Genomic DNA, 13,340 nt, shown 5'->3' with positions numbered 1-13,340 from the left:
TTATTTCTTCAATTCATAGAGCTCAACTACAATGTGTATGGCAAGAGAATGCCTTTAGCCCTGACTTTAAAAGGGAAACACACAAAGAGGGTGCTTTTTCAAAGTGAATGAGGCAGATTTGTGTCAAGTTTGAGGTCCCATTCAGCATCTGGTCTGGTGTGCAATCACTCTGAATCAGTCTTTTAAAAATAATACTTCAAGTCCCTACAAAAGAGAGGGGGGGGAAATGTACTTCTGATTTTGCATGTTGTTAGGGGGGAAAAACCGAGAAATCAAACTACAGGCTGTATCCTCACATTAGGCAGGCACAGAAAGTTCTAACTGCTTACACAGGCATAAAGCAAATAATTTCATCACAAATACTCTCCATGACATAAAATGAAAAAGGTGTGTTTTCTCTTCAAATCAAGTAAAACAGTGTGGGAATAACATGGGATGGATATCTCTCTCCCAACTCCCCAACTCCTTTCTCCCAGTGTGCTAAACAAGTATTTGTATTGACCACCACTCAATGCACCTATGCAAAGCTACAGTACTACATGAAGGACCTTCAGCCCTTAAAGTGCCTTCAGTTAAACCAACAATTTGTGTTTTCTTCATCTTCAAATCATTAGATAAATGACATCCATTTCATTCTGTCCTTAATGCTGACAGATAAGCCCACAAGACCTGTAGCTTGGGCAGCTGCATCATGGCCTGCAACACCCCTGGCATACACCTCAGTTAAGAAATTATCATCTCTCAAAATATTGATTCAAAATCCCTTTTGCTCAGTTGGGCAGAGGGAAGTATAAATAGAGGGCATTTGGGAAATCAGGAATTCTTTAAAAACAAACTTCAGTCAATGGGGTTAATGATAAGGAAATCACTTAGGTCTAAGACGAATCCAGAAGATATTCTTCTCAAAAACAAGACACAACTGTAGTTTGTCCAAAATAAGGAAGAAAAATTCCACTTCATCTTGAAAAGTTCCTGCTGACCCTTCAAGACTGAAATCTACTGGTTGTAAAGCTAACGCAAAAGTTAGTGTCTTTTGGACAAGATATCAGACAACATCTTGGGTGGACCTCAGTTCCTGGAGAAAGAAAGCTGGGATTTTGCCCAGACCATATCTTGCTTATTTCACAGCTATTACTAGGGTGTTGCACAGGTATGGCAGGGAATGGGATTCAACTCCTTCACTGAAAAAGGAATTAGTCACTGTCTCTGCATTTCAGGACAACCTCCATAAATGAGTAGATCACTTTTTCCACCTCTAGGAAGGACAGTGAGAGGCCTGCAATAGCAAAGACTCTGAGGCACTCAGCTAACGTGATACTGGAGCCCAGAAAAGCATCTAGGAAATAAAAATAAATTAAGTGACTGCTGTCCTTTTCTGTTATCTACAGAACACCAGTGGTCAAAGATAGCACAAACCAGTGAGAGGCAGCTATAAAGCTGCTTCCCAGCAGCATCAGTAACAAGGATATATCCTCTGTCCACAGCCTTCCTTCACTATTGACCTTAATGCAAGTGATCTCAAAAGACAGAGGTGGGAAAGTGAAGGAGGATTAAGGTGGTACTTATTATCCCTGCCATTTCAAACAGCATTTCATTAATGCACAGGAAAGGATTTTAGTAAGAGAAAAGACTACTTAATCCAGTTCAGTATTTACAGTTGAAATGGGTAGTGATTCAATACTGCATTATTTCTGTCAATAATAGCAGGGAGACAAGGTGTCATCTTGGAAAACTTTTTAACCAACTGCCTGATGCTGACTATAATTTTCAACCAACTGCCTGATGCTGACTATAATTTTCAGTTAATTCAGAGGAGGCTTGAAGAGAACATTCCCAGAGTTAAAATGCTGCAGCAACTGGAGCAATTCAGTGTTTCTTTTCAGGAAATATATCTCAAACAACTATGTTTTCAGGGTGCTGATGAAATGTAACCCTCTCCAAGGAGCAGACAGCAGTGCAGCTGATGTGTCTCAACTGAGAGGAGCTGCTCTGCTTTGTGAAAGAAGCCAGCGAGATCTTCCATGTACATAAGGAGTGGGGAGCAGCTTTTCTTCCAAAAGATCCCTCAGTAATCATCACTGGTGGTACTCAGTGTTGTCTGTCCAGCCTTGGAAGCCTGGACCATGTTAAGCACGGATTAAATCTGTCAGCCACAAGCATGAGGGCCCAGCAGCAGTCTTGCTGGAAGGTGGTTATTCAAGCAGGGAATGGTGTGCTTCCCTGAGGTAAGGCACGCAGGAAGGTTACTGCAGCTTAAAAAGGGACTGGCTCTCTGTCAGCTAAGCCTGCAACAATGCAAGACAAAATACATTGGCTCAATAAAAGAGATTTAAGTTCTTAGTATATGTGCACACAATGACTAAAATAAGGGAGCTCTGATCTTAGTCACATCTCCTAAGCGCTTCCTGAATACCAATGACCAAGGAAAAATTAACTTACTGCCTCAGCTAGTTAACTGAGATAAATCAGGAGAGAGAGCAAGTAGATGTGAACTCTGATAACTCTTATGTGTACTTTGCTAGAGATAAGTGAATAGAAGCTGAGCTGTGCCTCCATATGGTACTGCCACCCTTAACCTGCTGACCTCATCTTTGGCTGTTTTCTTTGAGGTCAAGGTACTAACATTTATATATGGCTGTGAAGCATGGCAGGGAGAGAACAGTCCTTGCAATGTTGTGAGGTGCTAATGTGTGCCACCAACCACCTCTCTCAGCAGCAAACTGCAGCACAAGTGCTCAGAGCTGTGACTGACCAACAGAGGAAAAGAACACAAGGAAATCTCCTTGAATCTTTTTCCAGTTTTCCCTTCTTCTCTGTTCCTCCCTCTGCCAAGACAAGTCAATTGCCAAAAGCCCTCCATAAGGAGTGGACCCATTAGAAATGTCTCCTATTTAAAGTACAGTCTCAACAAGATTAGTCGATGGAAGACTGAATTCACCATTCACAAGGGGTAATTTAAAGGAGCTGCAGATTGACAGACACTGAAGAAGAAGAAAGAAGAGAATGCTTGTCATGTTTTGAATAGACAACTGTGCATCTCCTTTTCATTACTCTTTATTACAGTGATCACAACTTCCTAATGAGTATCAGTTTCTGTCACAAAACTGTAGCACATAATCTCATACAATTTGGCACGATTGACAACACAGCGGCCTCTCTGAGAAGAAAGGCTTTTCAGAGGAGTCAATTATGGGAAAAAAATAACAACCACCCAAGTAATCGAAACAGTGGATAATTTGACACTTCATTTTCTACATAAACATATTTTCTTGATAAGTCATTTACTGGTTGCAAAAATTCTAAAAGCAGAATATAAAAGTGAACAACAATCTGCTATGCAATACAGTATGGATGATAAGTGACAAAATACCATATTCAGTAAGAAAAACAACTGCCGAAGGCAGCTGGCAATTTGTGCCTTTGCTTCCAATTGTTCCCAGCCCATTGCTATGGAGCATCCTCTCCCAGGACCCACAGAATTTTGGATATTTCACACACAGTGCAGAGAACTGTGCAGAACCTGAGGGTGGAACAGTCAGTGGAAGCCTCAAAGGCTGGCAGATCCCCTTAGAGCCAGAAATTTCGTCTGCTCCACAGAAATCTCCAAGATGCCAGGGAACCAACATGCAGCCTTGTTTATTTAGAAATTACCTACAGGCATCTGGTCTGGTCCCTAGTTGTCATGGGGGGAAGGAACCTGCTCTTACTATCATTGCTGTTCAGTCTTCCCCAGAAGAAAGAAAAGCAAAAGATGGATTCCTAGGACTCAGTTTTGAAAACTGCTCAGCTATTTTTAGCTTGAACAGTTTCCCACAGTGCTCATCTCTCAGCACAGAAATTTTAAAAATGCCCATATTTTCAAAAGGATTTTAACACCCAGCAGCTTTTGTTAGGGACTGGACCAGTTGGATGCTCAATGCTTATGGAAACTAAGTACCTAAAAGAGAGCTGCCACATGGAATCATAGATGGGTTTGGGTTGGAAAGGACCTTAAAGACCACCCAATTCCAACCCCTTTTCCATGGGCAGGGACACCTGCCACCAGGTCTCTCAGAGCCCCATCCAGCTTTGCCTTGGAAAATTCCAGGGATGAGGCAGCCACAGCTTCTCTGGGCAACCTCTCCCAGGGCCTCACCACTCTCACAGGGAACAATTTCTTCCTATTATCCCATCTAAACCTCCTCTCTCTGTCAGTGTGAAGCCATTGTCCTTGTCCTGTCTCTTCATGCCCTTGGAGTAAATAGTCTCTCTCCATCTTTCTTGTAGGTTCCCTTCAGATACTGAAAGGTCTCATCAGATCTTCAGGAGATCTGTTAACGATCAGAAAAGACAAATTTATGCGCATCCACTACCCCAACAACCTTCATTAACCTGTCCATAAAAATCAAATATATTATTCAATTTTGCTTACAGAAAAAAGAGGAGGGAGGACAAAGAAATAAAAGGCTTTACAAAAATTTGACAATTCTCACATGGTCTATGCAGTTATTAAGTCATAGCAACAACTCTCTGATGTCATCATACCCAAGTATGCTTTTGATTAGGACACTGACACTTCAGTCAAAACCAGCACACAGGACTTTGTCTCAACCCATGTGTCAGTGCAGGTGCATTCAACCAGGTTTTAAGACAGTATTCACAACAGCAAAACTCCAAATATTCTTGGCTTTGGGGATTTCAGTGAGATTTACACTATTGCTCCACCAAAAGCTTACCAAAGAAAGCTTTGGTGCCATCTTAAAGTACATAACACCTCCAGTCCTCAGGGACCCTCTGTCAGGGAACCACCATTTGTGTGCAACAATGACCAAATACCAAGGGCAAGATTAAGAATCCAATGACAGCTTTAGCTCTACATTTCTTTGATGATTTGGCTACATTGCTTCATGCAATTTAATTTTTCTGCATGAAAAGTTACAGCCATTTTAAGGACATATAATAACAACACTTCACTACCTAAAGGAATACATTCTATTTCAAACTCTTTAGAGCTGTACATTATTTGCCAGAAGCATTAAAGCCTTACAGCTCTGCTTGTGAAAGAGGTATTAATTTTTACAGGTTTTCTATGGAATTTGTTCATAAAGACTTCAGAGCCTACCATAAACAGGCCAAGAATCACACTTTATATCTTCATTAAACCATTTTTCATTGCTCAATAACTAGCTGACCTCAGGTAAGGCTTACAGAAAACCTTATGCCTGGCATTAAGGACACATGGTGAGGTATCACTTCCATATTTTATAGGCCTCAGAAGTAATGAGGCAAAACAAAGGAAAAAACTTACAATGTGCCATGAGTGTACATTTGCTCCCCAGCCACTGAGTAAATCTGGCCACTCCAGCCTTCACCACAACATAGCCATAAACCTTCGTTTTTTATCTGCAAACTCTCAGCTGCCCAGCCATGGTGAAACTCTACCAAACTTCACCTTCTCCTGACATTCTGCAGGTTCTGGGCTTTTTTCCTATCCCCAAAACCACTGAGCTTGTCAAGCATAACTTTCATGGCATGGACATTAGTCCAAGAAAAAAAAATACATCAACATGCTGGCCTTGAGGGTAAAAAGCACCATGAGAATCAAGCCTCCTAGCTGAGTTACATCTGTAAGACAGATATTGATTCCTTAGAAGAGCAATGGTCTCTGGAATCCCATTAATGCACGGGTCTTATAATGAGGGACAGAGTAAGGAGGAAAGAAATGGTTCATGTCACAGAATTAAGCTCTCAGTCTGACCTCCCCTTTGGTCTGGCAGTACTCTGCACTGAACAGCAGTTTCTTCTCTGTAGCTATCTGTGACTAACACAGTTAACTCTCCTTTTTCTTCTTAGAACCTTGATTTTCTTGCAAACTGCTGGTATAAATTATTACTCCAGTCTGCCAGGCAGCCACTGCCTCATTAGCCCTGCTAATCAAAGTATGCCTCAAAGAAGATACTGCAAATTGTTAACTAGACAAAAGTGCAGGTAACAGATGCAGGGCTGAGAAACAGTAGAGTAACTTTGAATAGTCTTGGATGAAATCTGATCCTTGGACCCATAGGGACCACAGAAAAGGCAGGTGCAGCCTTGTTGTCAACCCTCAGTGGTCTCACTGGTGCTTCCAGACACTGTGTACCTCTACTTGCAGCCAAAAGGGCTGGAAGAAAATGAGACCTAACTGGAGCTGGAGCTGAGGAGGCTCCTGGGTTGTGTAACAGCAACAGAAGTCTGGACAAGAGTCCCCTGACACACAGAATCACAAGCATTCCTCTGCAGAGAGAGGCAGCAGATCTCACCAGTGCTGAAGACTCCAGGAGAAGGCAAGGCCCCCCTGTCCTGCCCCCTGGCAGGATGGAATCTTGTGTCCCTTCCATCTGCAGGAGGGACACACCACAAGATACAGACCCAGACAGCTGAGATATGTGGCCACCAGACTGAAACAAGTAAAAAGAGCCATTTTCTTAGGCAGTTGTGGGCAACACATTTAACAAGAAAATCACAGAGGTGGGAGCAATTTAAGCTTATTACAGGCAGTTTTTAAAATTTATTTTTCGGAAAGACTGAGCAAAGTAAACCAAGACTCCCACTGATATCAGTGGACAGTGGCTCAGGAAAATTGTTGAGCTCCTGAGGGACAGATACACTCTGCAGATAACCCGGATTTGTACCACTGAGAGCTTTTTCAGCTGGTGCCCAGGACTGTGAACTGCATCCCAATACATATGCAGCTCAAATTCAGGGATGTATTTCCTGGCATGTCATTATTCTCATTGCCAAACAACAGTAACTAAACAGCACTGAGCTGCATGGCAAATGTGTGGCTTACCTGCTGCTACTACCATGTTGCTTCCTCTTTAGACCTGACATATGCTGTAGTTGCATGGTTTGACTAAAATCAGCTATTTGAAAGAGCAAATAGCACCTAGAGAAAGATGTGCATTTTAATTCACAGAGAATAAATTAGCAGTATTGGACAAGACAGATTGGCTCCTTACTCTGGAATGATACAGCAGGGTGCACTTACTAGGAAAGCAATGACTTTACCTTTTAATTAAAACTGCAAGAGATTATAATGTTCTTGAAAGGTGCCAAAATGACAGCAGTACTAAATGAAATCCTCATTTTCTCCTTAAGAAAAAAAAAAACAAACCACCTCTTTAGGATAGAGGTAGTATATTTTCTATACCCCATATATTTTTTGGAATCTAAAAGGGGGGGAAAAAAAGAAACAGAAAACAGCTTCAAATATGCACAAAAAAATTCAAAGTTAAGACACACTGATTGAAACAAAAAAAGAAGTTGGTTACAAGATTTTCAAGTCAGTTCATTTTTAGGGTGCAATCTAGATAAGAAGCATTTCCAAAAATACACATCCTAACTTTTTACAGGATCTTGTCTCATAAATGTTTCTTAGCCAGCTTTCTTCAATCTGTCTTCATCAAATAAGGTCACCCATAAAACTACATGTACATTAAATTTAATTCTGGTTCAAGTAACTGACAGTGGCATTAAATTTAAGTTTTCTAAAGGAAGTAACAGACATTTACAATAATCTGAGGATCAACAGGACAAGGGAGAATGGCTTCACATTGACAAGAGTAGGTTTTGGTTGGATATCAGGAAGAAATTGCTCCCTGTGAAGGTGGGGAGGCCCTGGCACAGGTTGTCCAGAGCAGCTGTGGCTGCCCCATCCCTGGAAGTGTCCAAGGCCAGGCTGCATGGGGCTCTGAGCAACCTGGGATAGTGGAAGGTGACCCTGCCCATGGCAGGGAGTTTGAATGAGATGATCATCAAGGTCCCTTCCAACTCAAGCCATGCTATGATTCTGTGGTTTGAGAATCTTTGCCAAACCAAGACAGAGAAACCCACAGAAAACATCAAGGACTACCTCAGCCACCAAGGTGGCTCCAAATTTAAGCAAAGGAGGGAAAAGGACTTCTTAATGTGAAAGGTTAATTAAATCTTCATGTAACTTCCTCTAAGCCTAAAAATACATTCCATTTTGCAGATTTGCCTCAACAGTTCAACACTTGTCATATATAATTCCTCACTTAACAAGTAGTTTTACTGAAGTAAGTGGGTGTACTTAAGAAATAAATATTAAACAGGGAAGAAGACTCGAGTCTGCTGGTTGAAAATTTGATTCTTTCAGTTCTGAGGTGCACACCTCCAGGAAAGCCTTCCACAGCCAAGACTCACCGCATTCTCCCACCCATCATTAATATATTTCCCAAAATCCTAACTACAGCTTTCACAATGTGGACTGGTCAAACCAGTTAGGAATCCAGCTCACCAGTTCCCAAACAACCTCACATTACCAGAATCAGATGTTGGAAACTTTTGTTGCTACTGACCTGGAAAAAGTAAATGGAAAAACAGCATAACCTACCTGTCCCCAGATTTGTTCAGCACAGATTTCCCATAGAAATCAATACGTTTTAAGAAAAACTAAAATACAAAACCTATCATGTAAAATACATAGATCCTGATCAAAAATCTCAACTTCTACAGAGATGCTACCTTCTATCTACTACAGCTGTAGAATAGAAATTACACGACTTATCCATTTGGGCAAACCCCTTTTCAAGTAATTTTTCTTAGAACCTGAAAATAACTGTGATTCTGAACTGGCATAACTATTGACAAAGTCTTGTTGTTAAATATAGATTCACTATCAATCTCACTATCAATCTATGCACATTTACACTTAAATAGTGACGAAAATTAAAATATACAGAACCTAAGCTGGTATTCAGTAGCACTTTTTCTGCAAAAGATTTACAGGATCACGCCCCTAATGCTTGATAAAACTTAAACATATTTGTTTATACCAATAAACTGTCAATCTCAGGCATCATGACTGGCTTTCAGTGTTTGTCAAAACTGGAGTTATGAGCCACACTTCAAAACCCTAAGGTCAAGGGATGAAATACATGTTCTTACTGAATTGAAGCTTATGCCTAGACATTTGTGATCCCTGACTGGAAGCTTTAAAAAAACCACTCAACCAATAAACAAACATAAAAACCCAAACAAAGCCCCACAACTTCTATAAACCCCAAAATTTAAACTTCCATACATTCATAATATAGACACAAAAATCACAACAGAAACAATCATATCTTTTTGTTTGTTGGTTTAAAGAACATAAATGTAATGATTTTTGCAACTCAGGGAAGCTATTATTTCTTTAGAAAGGAGCTATATTAACCTGCACATCCCTAGAGTAATAATGTGTTGGAGGGACACCTACCTGCAATATTCTGCAAAGGTTTGGTATGACTGTTATAAGAATTGGACCTGCCAGAGAGGATGCTGCAGTCTGGAGAGATGTGGGAGAATGGAATCTGACCTCCTTTAAGGCAAGAACTCACCCTCACACCTCCCTGACCAGAGAGAGAGGTCCCACCACCCTGAAAGAGGGCAGGGAACAATCCATCTGTCTGTGTTTTATGGAAGTTATGAATAAGAAAACACTTGCTGGAAAAAATCAGACCATTCTGATTTTAGAAATTGCCATCACATTTTCCAAAATCTAAGAAAGCTGACTGAGGTAATTCCTACTTTCACCCTTTTTAATAGCCTAAGAAACCAGTATCATAAATTAAGAGAGACAATAAAAAGCCAGGACAGGTAACTAATAAAACATCATGTTCTGAGCAACACAGTTTTATGAGAGGATATCTGTGTAAAAAGGGGAGAGAACCCTTGCATGTACAATCCCATAATTACTATTAAATGGAAAACCAATGTATACCTACAGCTTTGCATGGTGAACAATCCTTACTCTCAAAGTGATGGGAGATCTAGTAAAAATTCCTTAGACCAATTTCTGTGCTTGCCTGTTCATTTCTCAGGATCTCTAGTGCATCCTGGACAAGACTGATCCAGACTCCACAGGACCCAGGGAATACCTGTGCTTCTGAACTCACCCTTGGGATCATCTGCAATCCATCCAACACAAGCAGAGGCTCCAGCCCAGCACCACCCCTCAGTGGTGCAATGTGCAACTAAAGCAATGCTGGTTGATTCTTGAGTGGTTCTCCTTGATGAAAAGCACTCCCTGTTTGGCTCGAGTTGGGATTTTCAGACATGAAATACGTTCTTTGAACATGAAGCTCTATGAGCTGGGTGCTCAAAGATAGTGAAATGGAGTTATTAAACTGCTTCAACTTCATCTTTGTGATACATGCCTCTTTATAGCTCACAGGTAGGTAAGTCTGCACCTCCAGGGAAAGCAGGAGGAAAGGCAAGATGCTTGGACACAGCAGTTAAATTCAGGATCATGCTGTCTCGAGTGCAAAGCAAATGCACACGTTATGTAGTTTATAGTTTCTCAATCGGAAAAGAAAAGGGAGGTTGAAGAAAAGATCTGACCACCCAAAGGCATCCTTTTCATTTACAAAGACTGTAGAAGGCCTCTCCAGGAAGCCTTACAGCTATTTCTACATAAAAACACATTGTCTCACCACAGCAAAGTTTCAATGCCTGTTTTTAAGTCTAGACAGCACAGCCAATATCTCCGGACTCCTGTAAGATTGCAGACAGAACTGACAACAGTCTGCACCAGCAAATTCTCTCTCCAAAGCTTTCTAGACACAGAGTTAGCAGGAAAGGGGGAAAAACCCCCACCAAACAAACCAACCCACAGGTAATTAACAAGAGAACATCCATGGATAATCACATCCTGACCTGAACTGGTCAGTGTTTGAAAGGTAAATATCAATAGAGACAGCTATAGCAGGAAAGAAATTTAAATAATCTGTACAAAGGCTAAAGGTAATAATTTAAAAAAATCACACCTTTGCTCTGTGCCCTTTTTGCTGAAAGAACATGAGACAAAATCCGGACAAAAAGTTCCGAACAAGTCTCCAGTATGTGACTGAGTATTACTAAAAAGGCTACTGAGCTTTCATTTGCAGGATGGTGCCATTTGCAACATTCCTTCACTCATTTCAAAGCAAATTCATTGATTTGTATGGAATTGCTAAGGAAATTCATATAACTGAGAGCAAGTCTGTTTGCACTTAATGGGTGGTTCCTTTTTCTCTTATATAGCTTGAAAGGAAACCCTTCCACAGAAGTAAAAGGGAATTAGGACAAAACATGATTTTATGGGGAATGAATGTAAGTAAAAAAACACTAAACAAGATGCATAAGCAGGATTAAAGGCTTGGACAGAGTGAGAACTAAGCAGAAGAACCACATCTGCATGTCCCATGTTGCAAATATGCCAAAACTGTGTCTGGAGTCAAACTGTGTCCAGTTTGACTATTTAAGAAGAGAGTCTATTTCTCTATTTAAGAAGAGAGTCTTCAATGCAGTCTTTCAGGGACAAAAAAGGAAAACATAATTCCAAGTGTCTGGGCATACAGTGTTTTCTCTAGTGCTGAGGAGGGACTGCAGCCAGCTACAGCATGACTTGGTGTGCACTGCATTGCAGGAAAGACTTCCAGAGGGTGTCAGTAAAGTCTGCTGGCAGTGATGGAGAGAAGATCAAGAGAACCAAGCATATGACTTCTTGGTTCAGAGATGACAAGGACAGTCTACACCTCTCCAGAGTGTGTGAATCTCAACGAGTTGTGAAGAACAGCATGCTCCTGCAGGGCATCTGTGGGAGTGACTGAGCAAAATGATGAATAAAAAAACTCAAGGCTGGGAAAAGGCCCCAGAGAAAACACCAAATAATTGTTTCCAACAAGACAGCTCATCCATTTTGGTACTGTGAGCCAGCTGGCTGCCAACACCAGCTACATATTAAAAGAGAATTTCCCATCAGTCAGTCTTCTGGACCCTCAGCCCCCACGCCTCTCTTCCACTCACAAAGGGAAACTAAACTGCTACGTTTCAGCACCTTTCCGGCCTGCTTGTTCTTCAACCCATTTTTAAACCATGGTAGCAAAGGCAGTGGGACATACAGAATAGTCCTAGGGTTGTGAGAGAGGCATTGTGGTCTGGGTTCACAAAAAAGCATATTCTAAGCTGACAAACACAGGCAGAGGATGGCTTCCTCTGGACTACCTTTGGGTACTTCTACCATTGTGGGACCAGAACATCTCATTCTCCCCCTTTCACTGAAGTGCTAAGAGGATTAACAATCAGCTCTGCCACAGATGAGCCACCATAATCCCCGTGCCCAGGCAAACGCTGCTTGAACTCCCTCAGGATGCTCAGAGCTAGGGGCATGAGGTTTACAACCAAATCTGAAAGTTCCAAATAAGCAAAGGAGCAGCAACACCAATGCAGTACCCCACAAGTCATGAAGGATGCAGCTCTGTTCAAAAAGGCTCCTTTTTAGCTGATCATCTTAATGCCCCCTGCAATGCATTCCTGTAGGTGGGCTGATGTGGGAATACAGAACCTTGAAAGAGTAATGAGATTTTCCATAAATTTTTTCCAACTTAAAAAGCTAATTACCCACTGGAATAACAGTCTGTGCTGCTCATCTCACCTCCATCCTGAAACTTGCTCAGCCGTTCGAAGTACGACGATATGGGAACTTGAACAATATCCAGAATTGCCAGCAGCGTCCGGGTCAGCCTGAGGAGCTCACTAAAACTATAAAAGCCAAAGTATATGAGGTTTCGAGCCAGATGTACCACCTATGAGAAAAAGAAAATAAAAATGAAGTACTGACAGCTTATGTGGTTTTCAATTGCATTTTACACAGCAGCTTTCACAGAGATTCAGATCTTGAGTGGAAAGTAGCACAAGTCTTGCCACTGATTTTTGGACTAAGGCCAGTAACATTAAATGTTTGTCAGGATTAGACAAAGCAATTGATCAATCAAGTTACAGCAGACAGCAAAACCAAGGTGAGATTTAGGAAGGCTTGAGAGGATAAAATTGCATCTGTGAAAATATATAAGATCTAGAAGAAAGACTCTGGGAAATTATTTAAAGAGGCAGCAGCTTTGGGGAAGATGGATGTCAGCAGAAGAGTAAGATGATAGGTTTGCACAGAGGTGATTTCAGGTGACCAGAGGCAAAAGCAACAAAGAGAAGTAGGCTGGAGGAAGAACTATAAATGCTGTAAGCATTTCCCCTTTATTCTTTGCTATGTGAACCTAGAAAATCTAGGCTTATCTAAAGTTTCTGTCAGGAATTTCAAATAATGTTTAAACCATAGGATTAGGTTATCCAGAGTGTTTCATTGAGTGTAATACCCTATACAGAAAACAGCACTTACTTTTACTGAAGAATTTTTACAAGTTATTTCACTAATGTAGAAAGAGCAGGAATAGTCACCATTCACTCCCCAGAAATCCCCTCTCCCTCCACTGAAATGCAACCACCCCAGAAGAAGGAAGGAAAGGTTGGAAAAACACAGCAGACAAGAATATTATTTTCTGCAGTAC

At 41.2% G+C, this 13,340-nt stretch overlaps 1 protein-coding gene across 1 annotated transcript in view; it reads right to left on the bottom strand.

Moving 5' to 3' along the window:
- ITPR2 (inositol 1,4,5-trisphosphate receptor type 2) overlaps positions 1 to 13,340 on the bottom strand; it is a 242,864-nt gene that overhangs the window by 152,742 nt on the left and 76,782 nt on the right. Inside the window, exon 21 of the mRNA XM_018918626.3 lies at positions 12,434 to 12,584. Coding sequence (XP_018774171.1) covers positions 12,434 to 12,584 — 151 coding nt within the window. The remainder of the gene's footprint in view (positions 1 to 12,433; positions 12,585 to 13,340) is intronic.

This window comes from Serinus canaria, chromosome 1A (genome assembly GCF_022539315.1).
Source record: "Serinus canaria isolate serCan28SL12 chromosome 1A, serCan2020, whole genome shotgun sequence".
Taxonomy (NCBI): domain Eukaryota; kingdom Metazoa; phylum Chordata; class Aves; order Passeriformes; family Fringillidae; genus Serinus; species Serinus canaria.
Note: the sequence above shows the minus strand (reverse complement) of the source record. Positions and strands in the feature narration are given on the sequence as shown.